The sequence below is a fragment of the Uranotaenia lowii genome, chromosome 3 (genome assembly GCF_029784155.1).
Source record: "Uranotaenia lowii strain MFRU-FL chromosome 3, ASM2978415v1, whole genome shotgun sequence".
Lineage (NCBI taxonomy): Eukaryota > Metazoa > Arthropoda > Insecta > Diptera > Culicidae > Uranotaenia > Uranotaenia lowii.
Genome location: NC_073693.1, coordinates 154,101,650 through 154,122,605, shown reverse-complemented (window position 1 = coordinate 154,122,605; position 20,956 = coordinate 154,101,650). Strand labels below are relative to the sequence as shown.

The window sequence follows — 20,956 nt, the reverse complement described above, 5'->3', positions numbered from 1 at the left end:
ACATTTGAGAGCTAATAATGAAGATTTTCAATATAACTTTTTGAAGTCTGTAACTTATGGCCATATTTGTTTAAGTTCACTCAAATATTTTCTTTGCAGAACTCGAAAATAGCTTAAAAACATATCAACTCACTGACTCCTCTTGAAAATTAAAAAAAAAATAAAAATGTCTTAGAAAGTTTTATGGAACCTATTCTTTGGTGCCAATTGGGTGTTGCATATTCTTTTGCTTGTCTAATTTTTAACGTGTTTAACCAATGAACTGGATATAGAAATACCATGTATAAAACCCTCACAAGGGTTTAGAAGGCCAGAAGGTTTTGAAGAGAACTTTATAACCTTTAGAACCTGATCGAATCATTAGGACTCAAAAGATCTTAAACAGAAACCAACTTTTGTCGCAGAAAAAAAAATTATTGCGTGAATGAATAGTTTTCGAGAAAGCTTGGTTTTAAAACTGCTCCAATAAAATAAAATACTCCGATTTTTTCAATCAGAAACAATTCGCAATTGAGTTTTGAGCTTAGTATTCAACTTTGAAACGGTCGAACCATGCCTCACAAAAGAGATAACTTATTTTCAAATTCAATATTTGCTGCATAAAAAGAAAGCTGAAGTTTAATAATCAATATTCTGTTACATAAACCGGAGATGACGTTTCATGTGACTTCGATTAGTGTTGTCGATTAGAATGGCGACTGTCATTAACGACATGTTTTAAATAAATATTTAAAAATTACTATAAAAATTACTCACCTGAAATCGACATTTCTCGTTTTTCCACTTGCAAAAGTAGTTTGAAGTTGTTGCACGATCTGAAATTTGCGAAATGATGCTATTATCACTGAGGTTGGTATTATGGCAGCCAATACTTACATCTGCGTATGACATTTTTAATCAGAATACCTGCGGAGTAAGTAGAAGAGAAAAGGACACAGAAAGTTCTTCGTTATTGAAAGGGAGATTAAAATTTTTTAAATGTAATTTTACTTTTATTTTTTCAGCCTCAATTCATTAATATCACTAGTTTACAGCATTTTTGAACTTAGTAAACTCAAGGTCATTTCCAATGTGAAATCGGGCGCTGAATCCGAGAATGAAATTCAAAAAAATCTCAGTAAAACCGTTTTTGAGTTATGCCGCAATTATGAAATTTCGAAAAAATTGAAAAAGTTCTTGTACTTAGATTAAAATATCTCGGACGGCATAACAGTAATTTGTAATCTCTCTTTTGCATATTGAAGGTTAATTAATTTTTTTTAAATTTTCTATCGATCATCTGAAATCTGTTTTTGCGTTTGACCAAACAGTATTGCAGATATTAGTGACTTTATGAGAAAAAAAATTATAAAAAAAGAATTTTTTTAGAGAAAATTTTGTTGCAACGAAAGTTTCAACTTTTCTGTTTCAAATCCAATCCAGTTACAGTCTTCGGGTGAAATATTTGTCTCAACTTAGGCTTTAAGAAAAAATAAACCATAAAAAACAATCAGCTAGTAATAAAAAAAGTTATTGATGAAAAACCAGTATTTTTTGTTCCTTCCGGGCAAAATACCTCAAAATTTTATTCACGTTTGAGACTTAAGCAACCCCTCCCTATGGTCAGATCTTCCTGAAACTTGGCATGTGACCTTTTGGTAAGCTAATAAATAATTTTGACTTGGAGCGAGTGAGATTTATCATGTTTCATTCTTCCTATACTATGAGAAGTGTACTGCGGTTCGTTAAATTATTAAAAACTGCAAAAATTACAGTTATGGTAAAGTAGCCATAACTTCATCAATTTTCAACCGATTTTGATAAATAACCACTTGACATTTTTGTTTTAAATTGATATTTAAGCGCAAAAGAAAATCAGATTTTTTAAATGTTACCATCGAGTCTAAAACTTTCGTTGAAACAAAATTTTCTCTAAAAAAATGCGTTTTTTATATTTTTTTTTCTCATAAAGTCACTTATATCAGCAATACTGTTGGTCAAACGCAAAAACAGTGTTCAGATGATCGATAGAAAATTTATTAACCTTCAATATGCAAATGAGAGATTTCAAATTACTGTTATCCCGTCCGAGATATTTTAATCTAAGTACAATAGCTTTTTTATTTTTTTCGAAATTTCATATTTGGAGCATAACTCAAAAACGGTTCTACTGAGATTTTTTTGAATTTCATTTTCGGATTCAGCGCCCGATTTTACATTAAAAATGTTGGTCAGTTAATCAAGTTCACGATTTTTTTTTAAAATTTTGTAAACTAGTGTATTCAATCAGGTTCCGGTATGTAATTAATGTTGATTGACTTCTAGATAGATACTAAATTAAGGGGGGGGGTAGGGTCTAACGGGTATAAAAAAACACCGTTTTCACGATTTTTTTCTAGAGCTATCGTTCCAACAAATGTATCCAATTTTTTTGCATTATACAAAGCATTGTTAAAAGAAAATTTAGTAATTTTTTCGTAGAAAAATATTGAAAAATGAGCCGGTGACGGAGCACTTTCGAGGATGCTTTTTAGAAAACAGGATTTGCGGTGGACACTGTATCTCAGCACAGAATCATCTGAAGTCAAAAAATCAGAGCAAAATATTTATAATAGATGTTTTTCTGGACCCCAACGTTTTTGTTTAACTTAAAAAAAAATTTATGAAATTTGTGTGGCTGTTTGAAGTAAAAACTACGATTTTTCACGAAAAAATCCGCTATTTTTCACCTGTAAAATCTTCCCAAAGTAAAAAAAACAAAAAAGAAAAACGTTGGGGTCTGGTATTTTATATGTAGAAAATATGTTCCAAATTTGAAAAGAATCGGATAAGTAGTTTTCAAATGACGATGTCCACGGACTTTAAAAATGTGCTTTCGAGAAAAACGCGTTTGAAGTTTCTGCTCTTGCTTTCTTGCAGTATAAGATAGGAGGAGATAAAGGCCTATAATTTCTACAATTTTGCTTCAATTGACTTGAAAATTTGACACAACATTCTTGAAATGTTTTACAATAAGAAAATAAAAAAATAAAAAAATCGATTTTTTGAAAGTGTTAGACCCTACCCCCCCCTTAAATCACATTAATATTCGGGGTAGAACAACTCCTATCTGTAAATCCGTGAAATTGAAAAAAATGGATTTTTCACTAGACTGAGTCGATTTGGGGTCAATTCTCAAACCCTGGGGTCTAAACAGCTTCAAAACTCATCCATGATTTTTTGCAGAATTTTTAAGAAACTTTTACATGAGTTAGTATGAACTTTGTGTGGATCCGAGCCCACTAATGGTTTTTGTGCCAATTTATAAATTCTCTGAAGAAAATTTTCCGCTGAACAACTTTTTCGAAGACAGGTAACAACCTCGTATCTTCTTAGTCAAAAAGTTATTAGCTGTTAAACAGGGGTATGTCTTTTGGAATTGATAAACAATAAATTCAATTGATATCACTGCTTGTGTCCCGCGAAGTATTGCATGAAAAGTAGTCATACAATACCTTGCTAGGCATTCATCCTAATTTTAATATACTAACTGACCAGATGTTCTTTGACATACCCTTTGAAAATACATATAAAATAACTTTTGAATTAATAAATTTCAAGCACCCTGATACCCTCAGTGCCAAGTGGGTGCACAGGTATAAGTATAGGTGCTAAAATGATCGATTTTGAGTTAATAATACCAAAGGATTCTTCATATTTTTAACTCTATTTTATGATTTTTCAGATTTGCAAACTTTTATTTACATATTTTTACGTTAAAAAGAATAAAACAAATTTCCGAAAAATATATGGAAAATGACCAAACACAATAACTTGAATTATTATGTAATATTTTTTATTTACGGCACTTCAGTCTATTATTTTTAAGATGATATTATATCACTGTTTAGAAACGGGACATAGGTTCGACTTAACAAATACTATAATTATAGACACAAGTTTCAACACACACACACTCAAATTCTTGGAGATGTGTCATATTTTTAACAATCCAAACACAGTAAATCTCAAAACAGATACAAATAATCTAAACGCAATGTACTCACAAATACTTCATTGTCTCAAACAACAAAAATACAAAACTCAACATCTCTCCGAAATAGTTCCTACCAAAAAAGACACTCACTCTCAACATAACCAATAGCCGTCCATCAAACGCCAAAACCAAAATTTAGTACCACAAATCAGACTCCATTTTCAAAATAGCCGTTTACCCATAGTTTTTCAAATTCACTGTGTAGATTTTAATCATATTTATTTGGTAAGACTTTGTATAACAAATTCAAAATCAAAAATCATTATTCAACCATAATTTTACCTTCCATAGAAACAACAAAAATAGTGAACAATCCAGACATTAAACTTAACAAAAGTGACAGAAAAGATGACAATATTGTAAGTAGGACAAAGATTATGCTAAGATCAATTTAGTGTTTTTAAATTTAAGTATTCACAACTTTTGTAGTTTCCCTGAAGATGAGACTAATCAGTCTTGAAACGTTGGAATAAATATAATATCATCTTAAAAATAATAGACTGAAGTGCCGTAAATAAAAAATATTACATCCAATTACCAGTCGATCGAAAATCTCATTGAATTATTATTTTTAGTTTGTTTCGATTATAGTCGTTTTACCATTTTTATGGCATTCGCGACTTTATCAACGTTGCAGTTGGCGGATCGTTATTGAAAAACTTATCCGGTACAACTGTGTTCGATGTTTACTCCTGGGCTCGAATTCACGGACATCGGCTCAGGAGACAACAGACTTGCCAACTGAGCTATATCACAAGCCCAACTTGAATTATCTTATACCCCTTTGGCTTCAAAGGACTCATTTAAAAAGAGATTCTAACTTGAGTTCAGACTGTCCATAGAAATATGTGGAAATTATTCTCGATTTTAGAAATAGGAACTGTTTTTCCGAACTTATTCTTCATCAGTTCTATCTGAATTACAAACATGCAGACATTTTTACATGTAATTTGTGTTTTTGTCCTTAATTGAATACCACTAGTTTACAGCGTTTTAGAACTTAATTAACTGACGATCATTTTTAATATAAAATCGGGCGCTGAATCCGAAAATGCAACTCAAATAAAATCTCATTAGTGCAGTTTTTGAATTATGCTCCAAATATGAAATTTTTGAAAAAGAAAAAAAGTACCGTAATCCGGGGTAATATATATTGATAACTTTTTCAATATTTTTCGATAACTTTTTATGTTAAGGGGTATGTGGCATGTTTCATATTTTTAAAACCAGTACTGGACTCCGATGAACATAAAACATGGTTGCAGAAATTTATTAGACTGCTTTAAATTTGATTGAAAAATCGATTTCGTCTCTGTTTAGAATTTAATGTTTTGGGGTAACATTGATCAGTCTCTACTTTGACGGTTTCAACGAGTTTTCTTTATCATAAAGGATACAAAACACCTTCATAATATTTACAATTGATGGTTGATCATTTGCTAAGGCAGTTCAGAACAAACTCAAATGATATAAAAATAATCAGAAACTCTACAAAATTGAACACAACACTTTCGGTGGCTCAAATATACTAAATTTGTAACTTTTGGTCCAGTAAATTCTAAGATATACCAACTTTGCCGAATTTTGGCGTTTCTTTGTTTAGATTTCTTCGCGGTAAAAAAAAAACATCGCGATCCTTAATGTGTTAAGGGCAAACCACAACTAAAATCGAAAGATAGATAATGCTGCATAAATTATGGGGCGATTTTTTTTAAAAATTATTTATAAATTTTTAACTACAAAAAAAAATGAAATTGTCCCTTCATTCAATTTCCTAGGCCCTCGCACTATTCCCCTTTAATTTTTTCCTTCAAACTTTACCATTTGATAGAGTATCTAGCATATTTTAGTAGACTGGCTTACTCTTGGAAAATGTCCCTTTTTTTGTTAATATCAAAAATTTACCTCGATATACAACAAAAACTACACAAAAACTGTACAGCAAAAATTTTGAACTCTCACATAAATCAATCTACTGCTTCTAAACGCTTTGATTTCAAGCCTTTGAAAAAATAGATATTTCCACATTTTGAAATAACCTATTACTTACATTTGGAATTTTCAAAAACAAACCAAGTTTTTTTCCCAATTCGAAACTCAACTTATGGGTTTTTAAACGTAGAAAAAAGCTTTGAGATATTTCAACTTTAGACTTAGTTATTGATGATTATGTGGAAAAATTTCATGTTGATCACAGTTATCCCGGTGATCAATGTTATCCCGTTTTACGGTAATTTTACTTAGATTTATATAATTCAGACTACGAAAAGCGATGATCTTTTTAAATAATGTGAGTTGGAGAACCAGAGTAATAAGGTTTCGTATGGCTGTGACGAATTATCAATGTAAAATTTCCTACGTAAGCATCCCCATTGTAAGAGATCGTAAGCAAATGTGACCCCCCCCCCCATGCCCCCTATGTGCATACATAATCAGTGAACGGCCCCTAACATGAATTTGAAATCTCTTTTTGGGGAATTATTTCTTCACTGGCCAATTACTTTTCATGATAATTTTCTTAAAGCCCAAATCAAGACAAAAATTTCACCCGAAGATCACACCACGATTGGAATTATAACAAAAAGTTATTGCGGTTCAAAGATTGTTTTATGGCCGCAATTTGTAGTCTAACACGCAATGAGTACATTTTACGTATTGCATGTTAGACGACGATTTGCAGCCTAAATACAATCTTTATACAAGCATTATTCTCAAACGTACGAGGAAAAAGAAAGAAAATAACTTGAAATTCAAAGTTTTCATCGAATCACAGTAGAAGTTTCAAAATCGGATCTAAGGATTAAACAAAAAATGATGTAAAAGTAACTCAAAAAAATCGTTTTCAAACGCAAAACCTTAAAATTTTTATAAAGAAGTCTGAGATTTTTATTTGATTTAGTAAATAATCTGAATAAACCAGGGTAAAACCCGAAAAGTTTTAAACATTATCTGGCCATCTCGGTCAGATTTGACTTTCTCGAATTCTTTATTGGATTTAAGAGCAAGCCTGGATATATATCAAGAAAAGCTGGAATTAAAGATAATCAAAGTACAGTGGTACCTCGACAGGTACGATTTTAATTCGTTCCGCAACCTTGCTTGTACAAATTACACGTATCTCGAAGATCCAGACAAAATCGGGAAGGTTGACATCAGTGGTGTTACTACCGAACCGAACCGAACTCGTATCTCGAATTTCGCTCGTAACTAAAAGCAAACAATCACTTGCTTGTCGGATAGTATCTCGAAAAACTCGTATGTTGGGGCACTCGTATATCGAGGTACCAGTGTATAAAGTTATCTACAGTGAAATATTCACGAATACGCCTAAGATGTTTTACTGAAATCTTAAGTTTTTGATTTTTTTTCTTTTTCAACACTATTTTTGGATATTTTATAAATTATCCAACCTCAGTTCAAATATTTGACAAGTCTGTTATTTATTTAATTTAAAAGAATTTCTATAAGGCCTATTCGGCCGAATACTTAGCTCATCTATTTGGTGAGCCGAATATTCGGCTTAACGGGTTTTGACGGTATTCGGCGTCATTCGGTACACCTCTAATTTTAATTATAATAATTTTACCGAATTGATTTTTTTTCCATGGAAGGGGAAGCAAAGCACACCGGGTCACAGCTAGTTATTTAAATAATTCAAAAATTATTGTTATAGTAAAATAATATCAGCTTCTACAATTTCAAACCTATTTGATAAATGGGCATTTCAAATCTTGGTTTTAATGAAGTTTAAATGATCGATAGCAGATTTATTCACCTTCAATATGCAAAAAAGAGATTTCAAATTTATGTTATGCAATTCGAGATACACAAGTACCTACTGTTTTTCTTTTTTTTAAATTTCCAAAAAATTAAAACTGTTCTACTGAGATTTTTTTCATCTCATTTTTCGAATTCAGCATCCGATTTCACATTAGAAATATGGATCGGTCAACAAAATTCACGATTTTCAAATTTTGTAAACTGGTTCAAATAGAACTGGGAGAAAATAGGATGGGTCCTTCCATAAATCAAGCGCCTTTCAAGGCATTTCGATTTTTTTGAAGAGGGCTCCCATAACAAATCAACATACATAACACATCATTTACCATTTTAATTAGTTTTCTCAAAATTGGAAAATTTTATCAAAATTTATTTCAACCCGTTTTTGAAAGTGGAAGAGGTTTTCTTCTGAGAAAGAAGAGAAGATTATTTTTTGTTTCAAATTTGATGAAAATCACTTAAAAATTGTACCGCTTAACTGGCTTGCCAGATAGTTTTAGAAAAAAGCGGGACATTTCACGAAAAAAAGCGGGACACAGCCAAAAAAAGCGGGACATTGAAAAAGTCTAGAAAGAAAACCTTAATTGTATAGCCAAAATTATATGTTTACCATCAGCCTAAGTTGTTCATAGAGAGCACCGTACGGATTTATGTTCAACGCGGATTGAATTTGCTCAGTGTTTCTTATTTTACTTCTGTTTGCACGTTATTTTTGCCATAAACACGGTTATTTTCCACGGTTCTCGCGAATTAACACGTTATTTGAAAGAAAATATTTTATGTCATACTTGTAAACGGAGGATTTGATAAAGCTTAACAATTTTAAAACTCAAGAAAATTTTCCTATTTATATACTTTGAACAATTGAGTCAAAAAAGGCGGTGTAAAACATAAGGCTGTTTAATTAAGATTCTGGCGAAAAATATTAGATCTTTCATTATTTGGAAGCAATTTAAACAATGTTTTCTTCATACCAAAGTTCTTTACAAAGCGCTGCACAGTGGGAATTTGGATTTAAAATTCCAAAAAAATAGAAACCGCAGGTTTAATAGCCTGAAACAAAACTTATTCTATGTGAAATGTCCTTAATTACTCAGCAAAAATACAACAATAACTTCGTGAAAATTAATTTGAGCAAAATTTTTCTAAGGAAAACTCTTTGAGTGTCATGAAGGTTTTTGAAGTGATATATGAATTATAAGCCTTTTTTTAAATGATCCCTCTTTCATGAAAAATTGCTATTTTGATCAATAAATTTTTAAAAATGATAAATTCTCATATAAAAGTGATCAAGATTGATCAACATTCAAATGAGATTGTGGGATATGAAAGAACCGAATACGAATACGAATACAACCGAAATACGGTGGATAGGACAAAAGAAACCCGGATCGTCGTGCGGGTTCTTCGATAGACTCCGGAGAGGCCCCACAGAGATATAAAGCAATTATTTTATAAAATGAAAAAGTCTCCATAGGGATAAAAGGAGGAATAAAGATCGCTTCTTGGGGTCTTCTTATTTGTAAATGTTCAAGTGATTTTAGGTAAAAACATTTCAGTTCGTTTATTGAAGTTGCTATGACTGAATGACATGTTTGAAAGATTTTCTATGTTGAACCAATGAATTCAAATTGAGATTAAAGTTTGATTTTTTTTTCAGTTTAAGTCAGTAAACTTTAAAATAGTTTTCCAAGAAAAAAAAACGGGACATTTCGAGGAAAAAGCGGGACGGTGGGACAGTCGACAAAAAAGCGGGACATATCCCGCTTTTGCGGGACGGATGGCAACCTTAGCTTAACAGTCATTTTCATAAGATTTGTATCTCTTTTGTAAGAAACCTTCTTTTCATAAAGGAAAGTTGACTCGAAATGCATTACTCGAACCTATAAACATTCACACGATGTTTCGCTGCACGTGTTCCCGAATATTTATTGACACATTTCTCGAATCATTTGCTTAAAAAGTTCTCGAGCTGAAAAAATATGGAACCTTAATCTACACTCAGAGGAAATCTTATTATAAGTTTCATAAGATACATCTTATGAACCACTTTTTTGCGTCCAAACTAATTTTTCATAAGAGTCTTATGAAATTCTTTCAATTTTCATACGATGTTCTAATGAAAAATAGAAGAAACGGCATTGTGAAAAAATGATGAACACATTCATTCATAGCATCAGTTTTTTTTTCATCATCTAACAGTACGAAGCAATCGCCAGTTCATAGTTATTATAGTTTTCCTTCAATGTTAAATGTTATTGTTATCTCCGGAATGGTAAGTTCGATTTGATGTTTTTGGTGTGAACGTTGAATATATTAGTAAACTAAAATACATTGTTTGTTTACTTTTCAGCAAGCTGATCGGCAAAAAACGAAAGGTCGAAGATTAAGATGCGACAAAAAAACTTTGATGGAGCCGTCTGTTGATGCGCTGCTGATGGTGACCATGAAGGATTTAATTTTAAACAAATTTGGCAAACAATAAAGTGAATGTTTTCAGCATGAAATATCGAGAATTTTTCTTATTAGAAAGTGATTTACTGTTTCCATAAGAATCTCTTATGAAAAGCAACAACCTCTCATTGAAGTAGGCGTTCATCTTCAGAATTCATTCGCGTCATAAGACAATCTTATGAATTTCATTAATTTTTCTTATGGCGCCACTTCATAAGAGAATCTTATGGCATACATAATAGTATTTTTCTGAGTGTACTTTTAAATCTTCCCTCTGTAAAAATAGATGGGGCTCTCATAATAATAATTAATCATTGGTACATTTCTCGTTTTCAAACTCCCTCCCATATCATAATAGTAAGGAAACTCCTTTCCATTTTCCCTTCTCCCCACCCACTGGAAATATAATCATAGAAACATTTCTCGTACCCCAATATTCTCCCATGCCGAATTTGTTTGGGAGAGCCCCCTTCCTCAATTCAGTGAGAGGGAGGGGTTAAACTGAGAACAATAAAATTCGAAACTCTGGCGTGAGCTGATGCTGATTTCGACTGCCTTTAACCAAACATATTTTGTTTTCGTATAAATTTAAAATACTCCAAAAAATGAGGTAAAGTTGTTTGTTTTTTTTTTTGTATAGAGTATGGTGGGGTAAAACTACGACCTTAGTGCTGCTCACAGCAGCAACTTCTGTGTTCGCTTCTGCTGATACAAATCCTATGCATGGGCGATCAACCTGCACCAATTTGGAGCTCTTCCCAAATTGTCCTGATTCAATAGATTTTAGATATCCAGTTCTCATCGTTTTTGAGCAACTTTTCGCGCGAGCAAATTGTAGTATTCGGCTAATTAACAATTCGATGATTGGAAACAATCCCTTTCTGAGAACGCAGAATCCGATATGAGAACTCGCTGGCGAGTGCTCTACAAAAAGATTAAATAAATAGTCCAGTCTCTTTTAGCCTGGCTCCCAACAGAACCAGACGTGTTTTGTATAATTTCTATTACTAAGAAAAACACGTTTTATAGATATTATAAAAAGTTATTAAATCATATGTAATGATCCGGACACATCACAAATCTTTGTAGGAACAAAAATACGCGCTGATGTTTCCAGTGCAATTTAAAAAAAAAGTTAAAACTTTTCGTTCAGATTTACTTTAGTGAACCCTGTATATCATTCGTACTTGTGCCCCATTTGCAGTTCGGACTTTTACCCTTTCAAGGGTTCTCGTGACTCCCAGTTTATTGTTTATATTTTGTGGTTGAAAACAACTAAACAGGCACATTAAAACTTTCATTGAAAGTCAGAATTTTGATTGCTCAAACATGTTTGCCGTTATTTTGAATATTACACCATTATCAATCCACGCCAAAGTTTTGAATTTTACTGTTCTCGGTTTGTGATAATCTCAAAACGTACTTCTACCCGACTCTTACTTTTACCCCACCTTACTCTAAAGGAAGTAATATTTAAAATGACGGCAAACATGTTTAAGCTATCAAAATTCTTGTTCTCAAATGCAAGTGTTATGTCTCTGTTTAGCTGGTTTCAACCACTTCAAATTCAGAAGAGAGAATTTCGTTAACATGTCTCTGCTTTGCAGAATAATTTATGATTCACCAAAAATCTTGAAGGGGCAAAAGTACGAACTTCAAATGGGGCAAAAGTACGAATGATATACAGGGCCCGCAGATGTAAATCTTTTTTTTTTTCTATTTTAAAAAACATCTGCAGATATTTTTGTTTCTACAATCACCTGCTCGCGTGAAATGTTGCTCAAACACGATCAGAATTGGATATCGTAAACCTGTAGAATATGGACAAAAAGAGAAGAACCCTGATTTTGCACGGTTGATCGCCAATGTATAGGATTTGTATCAGAAGCGAACACAGGAGCTGCAAAGTTTGATATGAAATAATTGTTCACTTGACTTCATGCGCAAATGTGGAGTTATGAATGGATGTACTACTACTTTTACCCCGCATCATTCGAACTTTTGCCCCAGAGGTGGGGTAAAAGTACGTTTTGATAGCAGTTAGGCATTTTCACTACTGCTGTCAAATCTATCATTCGTTAGTCTTCGTATTTTTTTTTAGAAAAGAGATAAAAGACTAAGAAATCAGATGATGTTCTTGGGGGAAGAGACCACCTACCAAGTTTCACGCAATTCGGTTTAGTACTTTCCAAGACTATAGAAAACATTTAATAAAGTTATTGTTCCTTTACTTTCAAAGCTTTTAACAATAATTTGATTTCAATTTTGCGTTTTTTGCAGATTCATTAAACTGGTAAAATATTATTTATGTTATAAAACTGCTGAAATTTTTTTCAATTTTTTTTCGCGAATTCGTGTCCATCGAATGATAATAAACTAATCTCCGCTAATTAACAGGTTAAGATATACGACACCGATACGAATTCCTATGTCTCAGCTTAGCTTAGCGTTTGAACCGACAGATACCGGTTAGCGATCGCGTGGAATGGAGTAGTCAAAACAAAACGAAAAAACATTGTGACCTTGATTTCGAGAAGGAATCGCTAATGTATTTCAAAATGCAACCAAGACAGCTTCCTGGCTGGATAAACGAGACGGACGCACGTCAACGAAGAGCCGGAAGAGAAAAAAAAATGCTTCTGACCACGAGGCGGAACGAATTTTAAATACCCACCTCTAAGAACGCATTGGAATAACAGAAACCGGACTAACAGCGTTAGGTTTTTTTTGAGGTAAGCTTACATAAGCTTGATTGTAGGTTTGAACCAAATTGAATGTGAATATTTCCATCATTGAATTTCAGGACCTTGAATGTTCTTGAAAGGTTGAGTTCCTTAAAAATATCACGCCTACTCAAACGACAATCTCAGTTATGAAATATTAATATCTAATAGAAGAAAAAATAATGCTGGGTTTAAGATTAAGATCGTAATCATGGCAAAACGAAACAATGTGATGATTTTAACAGAATAATAACGGTATTACATATATTGAATCTAATATCTTAAACTGAAATCTAAATCTGAAATCTGAATCTGAAATCTGAATCTGAAATCTGAATCTGAAATCTGAATCTGAAATCTGAATCTGAAATCTGAATCTGAAATCTGAATCTGAAATCTGAATCTGAAATCTGAATCTGAAATCTGAATCTGAAATCTGAATCTGAAATCTGAATCTGAAATCTGAATCTGAAATCTGAATCTGAAATCTGAATCTGAAATCTGAATCTGAAATCTGAATCTGAAATCTGAATCTGAAATCTGAATCTGAAATCTGAATCTGAAATCTGAATCTGAAATCTGAATCTGAAATCTGAATCTGAAATCTGAATCTGAAATCTGAATCTGAAATCTGAATCTGAAATCTGAATCTGAAATCTGAATCTGAAATCTGAATCTGAAATCTGAATCTGAAATCTGAATCTGAAATCTGAATCTGAAATCTGAATCTGAAATCTGAATCTGAAATCTGAATCTGAAATCTGAATCTGAAATCTGAATCTGAAATCTGAATCTGAAATCTGAATCTGAAATCTGAATCTGAAATCTGAATCTGAAATCTGAATCTGAAATCTGAATCTGAAATCTGAATCTGAAATCTGAATCTGAAATCTGAATCTGAAATCTGAATCTGAAATCTGAATCTGAAATCTGAATCTGAAATCTGAATCTGAAATCTGAATCTGAAATCTGAATCTGAAATCTGAATCTGAAATCTGAATCTGAAATCTGAATCTGAAATCTGAATCTGAAATCTGAATCTGAAATCTGAATCTGAAATCTGAATCTGAAATCTGAATCTGAAATCTGAATCTGAAATCTGAATCTGAAATCTGAATCTGAAATCTGAATCTGAATCTGAAATCTGAATCTGAAATCTGAATCTGAAATCTGAATCTGAAATCTGAATCTGAAATCTGAATCTGAAATCTGAATCTGAAATCTGAATCTGAAATCTGAATCTGAAATCTGAATCTGAAATCTGAATCTGAAATCTGAATCTGAAATCTGAATCTGAAATCTGAATCTGAAATCTGAATCTGAAATCTGAATCTGAAATCTGAATCTGAAATCTGAATCTGAAATCTGAATCTGAAATCTGAATCTGAAATCTGAATCTGAAATCTGAATCTGAAATCTGAAATCTGAATCTGAAATCTGAATCTGAAATCTGAATCTGAAATCTGAATCTGAAATCTGAATCTGAAATCTGAATCTGAAATCTGAATCTGAAATCTGAATCTGAAATCTGAATCTGAAATCTGAATCTGAAATCTGAATCTGAAATCTGAATCTGAAATCTGAATCTGAAATCTGAATCTGAAATCTGAATCTGAAATCTGAATCTGAAATCTGAATCTGAAATCTGAATCTGAAATCTGAATCTGAAATCTGAATCTGAAATCTGAATCTGAAATCTGAATCTGAAATCTGAATCTGAAATCTGAATCTGAAATCTGAATCTGAAATCTGAATCTGAAATCTGAATCTGAAATCTGAATCTGAAATCTGAATCTGAAATCTGAATCTGAAATCTGAATCTGAAATCTGAATCTGAAATCTGAATCTGAAATCTGAATCTGAAATCTGAATCTGAAATCTGAATCTGAAATCTGAATCTGAAATCTGAATCTGAAATCTGAATCTGAAATCTGAATCTGAAATCTGAATCTGAAATCTGAATCTGAAATCTGAATCTGAAATCTGAATCTGAAATCTGAATCTGAAATCTGAATCTGAAATCTGAATCTGAAATCTGAATCTGAAATCTGAATCTGAAATCTGAATCTGAAATCTGAATCTGAAATCTGAATCTGAACTCTGAATCTGAAATCTGAATCTGAAATCTGAATCTGAAATCTGAATCTGAAATCTGAATCTGAAATCTGAATCTGAAATCTGAATCTGAAATCTGAATCTGAAATCTGAATCTGAAATCTGAATCTGAAATCTGAATCTGAAATCTGAATCTGAAATCTGAATCTGAAATCTGAATCTGAAATCTGAATCTGAAATCTGAATCTGAAATCTGAATCTGAAATCTGAATCTGAAATCTGAATCTGAAATCTGAATCTGAAATCTGAATCTGAAATCTGAATCTGAAATCTGAATCTGAAATCTGAATCTGAAATCTGAATCTGAAATCTGAATCTGAAATCTGAATCTGAAATCTGAATCTGAAATCTGAATCTGAAATCTGAATCTGAAATCTGAATCTGAAATCTGAATCTGAAATCTGAATCTGAAATCTGAATCTGAAATCTGAATCTGAAATCTGAATCTGAAATCTGAATCTGAAATCTGAATCTGAAATCTGAATCTGAAATCTGAATCTGAAATCTGAATCTGAAATCTGAATCTGAAATCTGAATCTGAAATCTGAATCTGAAATCTGAATCTGAAATCTGAATCTGAAATCTGAATCTGAAATCTGAATCTGAAATCTGAATCTGAAATCTGAATCTGAAATCTGAATCTGAAATCTGAATCTGAAATCTGAATCTGAAATCTGAATCTGAAATCTGAATCTGAAATCTGAATCTGAAATCTGAATCTGAAATCTGAATCTGAAATCTGAATCTGAAATCTGAATCTGAAATCTGAATCTGAAATCTGAATCTGAAATCTGAATCTGAAATCTGAATCTGAAATCTGAATCTGAAATCTGAATCTGAAATCTGAATCTGAAATCTGAATCTGAAATCTGAATCTGAAATCTGAATCTGAAATCTGAATCTGAAATCTGAATCTGAAATCTGAATCTGAAATCTGAATCTGAAATCTGAATCTGAATCTGAAATCTGAATCTGAAATCTGAATCTGAAATCTGAATCTGAAATCTGAATCTGAAATCTGAATCTGAAATCTGAATCTGAAATCTGAATCTGAAAGCTGAATCTGAAATCTGAATCTGAAATCTGAATCTGAAATCTTAATCTGAAATCTGAATCTGAAATCAAAAATGAGAAATCCGAATTTGATATCGGAATCTGATCTGAACCTGAAATCAGAATCTGAAATCTGAATCCGAAGCCTGATTTTTTTTATATATATCGGAAATCTTAGACCTTGATCTGAATTTTAAAATCTGAAACTGAATTTATTATTATTGAATTTTCTTATTCTATTCTGGTTTTCGTGGTATCTTTACTTCAACAGAATTTCTTCAAACGTATGATTTTTTAAGGATATCAATTGGAACTTATTATTCCTTCAAATGTTTTCTTAAATTTATTTGGTCCTAAGGATTTTAACTTCTAGATGTTATTCATCCCTACTCCTTCAAATATTGAACTGCCTAATCCCAAAAACTTACGAAACTCCGCCTTTTAGTGTCACCTTTAAAGTAATTATTTTAAAACAGGTAAAATGCATTTAATTAATACTATTGTTACTCGAGAATTTTACCTTGAATTTACTTCCTGATCTTAGTCTAACTATTTTGGTTCGGAATTTTCTGTCGTGAACGAGAAGCAGGATATGAAATTTCATTAATTTGATATTAGAGCATGAGGATTATTTGAAATAGTGTCAGTCGTAGAACTAAACTTAAACTGAACATTTTTGAAAATCTTTTATAAATTTTATATATCAACTTCTTTGAAAACATTTTTGAATACCGGCAACATGTTATTCTAATTTCACTTATCATAGCTCAAGCATACTGAAAAGACCTTTGAAAGACTGAGCCTTCTAGGTAAATCAAGGGCAAGTCAAATCAATTCGAAGCATGGACGATCAAAGCGAAGAAAAACAATAGAGCTTTGAGTCTAATTCGCTTCATATAAAATTGTTAATAATTTTACGATAAATTGCCTACCACATGCTATTCTTTGACTTCAACTCAGTAAAAAATTGTGACACGACCTTTAACCATGGCCGTAGGAACGGGGGGGTTTTGGGGGTTAAACCCCCCCCCATGAGGATCCAAAAAAGCATGCGAGGTATTCTACTCTTCACACCAAATTTTAAATTCAGAACCAAATTATAATAATAGAGTAAGGTGAATCAAGATTATCAATCTCGAATAAAAACTAATGCCGAGACCTCAAAAATCCATCCCACTTTTTCAAAATTTTCTTACTTGTTCATATAAATTCAGGTCTGAATATTAAATTTTAAATTAAATTAAACCCATTTCGTAGGTTCTGATTCCATAATTCCCATAACCAAAATTGTATTCCTATTTTCGTATTTCGGATTCTGTATCCAGTTTAGAATTATGGATTTTCAGTTTGATAATCATAAGAAGTTAGAAATAAAAGCTGCTTTGAAATTCTGGTTCAAATTTGGTTTTGCATTTCACATCAAATTTGAATCACGCTTTTCGAGATTATATGCATTTTCACTATTTTGATAATAGTTTTCCGAATATGAAAAAAGAGAAATATTTAAATTCGAAGTTCTTAAACTTGATTCATACATAAAATTCAAACATTTAAAGCTTCAAAATGGCAATCCAAAATTAAAAAATCAGATTCAGATCATTGAAAATTAATATTTTAATGCTGATTCACAAAAATATAGATTAAACCTAAACTACAGAATATAAATTATAGATTCTTGAATGAGAGCTCAAAAACTAGGCTCATAAAATTCTGATCTGGAATTAGATTTGGAAAATCGAATTTTTTGTACATTTCAGAAATCGTATGGAAATTCGGATACAGATTCAAATTTTGCAATTTTTGAATTCAGGTTCAGAATTAAGATTCGGAATGCAGGTTAAAAATTCAGAAAAAAACCAGTTGGTAAATAAATTTTACATTCAACATAAATTATTGAGGAATTCCATAGATCATGAATTTATCACATGGCGGACTAAATACGAGATATCTCGTTTTTTCACTTGCAAAAGTGTGCTTTTTACACTTTGAAGTAAAGCTCAAATGGACTGAATTTAATTGCAATTTTTTTTTTGAAAAAACTGAAAACAAGATTTACCGTAACTTAAAAATGCTAAATTTGTAAAATTTAATCCAACGGTTTTTGAGATATAGAATGCTGAATTTCGGTGTTTCTCGTCATAGATTTCTTCGCGGTACTTAATGTGTTAAGATTGCTAATCAATTCAATTTCGAGATTTCAAATTTTCAATCAAAATTATTTTCTAAGCACAGTTCAGCTGAAAATCACAAATAAAAGGTTCATTTTAAGTTATTTGTTTTATCCGAAAACCCCTAATTTCATTTTAAAAATCATCCACACGATTTTCATTATGGAATTGATTCTTCTTTATGAAAAATATTTGCTGTTAAAAAAACATTCTTACCTTATTAACATATTAAGGACGCCCAAAATTCGACATTTTATGTTTCAGAAACCAATAGTCAAAATTTTGCTAATTTCATATATTTGAGTAAGGGTCAGTGTTGTGTTAAATTTAGTAGAATGAGGTTTCATTATTAAATTTACGAACGCCAGCATCGATACGAAAAAACACTTCAATAGATAAAATCAATTTACGAACACACCGTTAGGATCAGGTTTTTCATCAAGCAAATTTGATCCGAAAATCTAATGATAATTATTTCCTACTTTTTTTTTTTAATACAAAAATTTTTAATATCAGAGTACTTAAAAATAAATAATCATATAGTCACACACCTAATTTGTTTTTTTTTTGTTTTCGTGCAGTATTGGGCAATAAATCATAGATAAAAATAAGTCACCAAAACCCCCCCCCATGAGTCGGTTCTTCCTACGGCCCTGCCTTTAACCAAAACTAAAATGCTTATTTGGAGAGTTCAAAAATTCGCATTTAAGTTAACTGAATGTAATGAAAACAACAAACATGATTTCATCTTTCATGATATAAACAAAAAAGGATGCTACTAAAACCTTGACGAAATGACCAATGAGCAATGACGATTGTTATTCACTGTACTTTACAGTGTACACCTTGAAGCAGGTATCGCAAAAGTTTATCTTTCTTTTTTATTGGCACGGGAGGTTGGAAATAAATCAATCCATTTATTGTACGTAGCACCTGAACCGAATTACACTTTGCCCCCCACATTGATTTTATAAGTCCGATCACAAAGTTCCAAGTGTACATTTTGATACAAATGCTTTATCATGGTTACAATTTCTTTTTTGAGAAGTGTAAACCAAAGCGATGAACTTTCTTATCTCCTCTTGCGTACTGAAAGCTTATCGACAACAACTGTTGAGCTCGAGCACAAAACCAGACGGATTTCAGGAATCAAGAATTGGTATTTTTAGCTCTTCTGAAGCCAGCCACTCTTTCAATTCCTTCTGAACTTGTGAGATTTATCTATTCCTGTTTACACTTTTATACACTCAACAGGAACACGTTTTTATTGATCTGAATTCAATTTCACTTAGCAAACTTTCAATTTTCTGGTAAAGCAGATCAACACAAATTAGATCACCAAGGATAATCACAAGGGCTCGTCAATTCCACGGTTTGCATTCGCGATGTTCACCAAACCGCGACGAACTCTTCTTAGACGGCACTCTTAATGAGCTTCCGGTTCTTTGGATGCTGACACCGTGAAGTGCGTTTCAATGAAGACCAAAAATCCACTTAAATTATTAAAATTAGAAGAACCGATCACCTTCGGTAAATTTACGCTTCACTGCCGTTGATCAAATATTAGCGTTCGCGATTCGGGGCTTGTGTTTTGGAAACTTTGAGCAGCACAAGAATGCGCCTAGTGTCTTGGGCGGTTGTTAGAGAGGAACTGACGAAATCGAACGTGTGCGCCCCTTCAAATTTGGTGCTCACGACGACGCTTCTTGACTTGAATGAGTCATTGACTGATTCCGCGATTAGCGAGACACCACAGAGACTATAATGTTTAGTTGGCATTCAATTGAAAACAGAATTAAAATCATGAAAAGATCATGCTGTCAACGTTGGCGCTTATGCGACAGGTTTAGTGCTGTAGATTGGTTGCATACTCAAGAAAGTCTAATGCTTGACGCTTATGAATTTTGCTGATAGGTAGTTCTAACTTAAGAAATGGAACGTTGAGTGCAACTTAATATCTTTTTCTCTCCCTATAAGGCATGTACTCGAGAAGAATGCCGTATTTTCTTTAGTGAATAAATTTGAATTGCGTGATTGCAGTCTAATGAAATTTCAAGCAAAAATAGTTAGAAATGTAATGTTTACATGTGCAAAATATGATGAAAATCTATCAAATTGTTTTTAAAATAGAACCCAAAAATGAACAACTTTGAGGTTGTAGAAAATCCAAAAGGTGAATAGGTAAATCCTAAAAATGCTGAAACATATCTATTAGACCATTATCAAGGTGGTAAAATTATTAAAGTAGCTCTAGTTAACCGAGTGGTGAGTAGCTGGAATAAAGGCTTAAATAGTTGACCGACTCTATGAAGGCAAGGAAGGTGAGTAGTAAGTTCAAGCTCAATCTAAACCTTTCGACTCAGTAAGTGGCCAAGAAGGTCTTTTTTCTGGTTCATCCAACAGACATAGAAAAAAAATCAGTTTTCTAATCTATAACGTTAAAAAGTCGGCTGGTTTTATCAATAAGAGAAATGCGATGCTCAAATCGTAAGCAAGAAAATTGGACCGCAAAATGTTCGAAATTTCTTATTGTTCGGTAATGGATGACGAAACGTACTTCGAAGAAAGCGTTTAGCAAATCTCAGGCAAGATATTTTCGTTACCAAGTCCCGTCTGAATATTTTTGGAAAGTTCCATAAATAAAAGTT

General features: G+C 32.1%; 1 protein-coding gene across 5 annotated transcripts in view; it reads right to left on the bottom strand.

Moving 5' to 3' along the window:
• Positions 1-19,979, bottom strand: part of LOC129754876 (aldehyde dehydrogenase family 3 member B1-like) — a 35,367-nt gene extending 15,388 nt beyond the window's left edge. For 2 of the 5 annotated variants that reach the window (XM_055751128.1, XM_055751124.1), the window contains exons 1-3: positions 19,834-19,978; positions 877-906; positions 757-815 (exon numbers count right to left, since the gene is read on the bottom strand). In XM_055751128.1, coding sequence (XP_055607103.1) covers positions 757-815; positions 877-891 — 74 coding nt within the window. In that variant the 5' untranslated portion in view covers positions 892-906; positions 19,834-19,978. Of the gene's footprint in view, positions 1-756; positions 816-876; positions 907-19,093; positions 19,605-19,660; positions 19,727-19,833 lie in introns of those variants that run through there. The other 3 variants (XM_055751125.1, XM_055751126.1, XM_055751127.1) reach the window with 3 other exon arrangements.
• Positions 19,980-20,956: the final 977 nt, after the last annotated feature.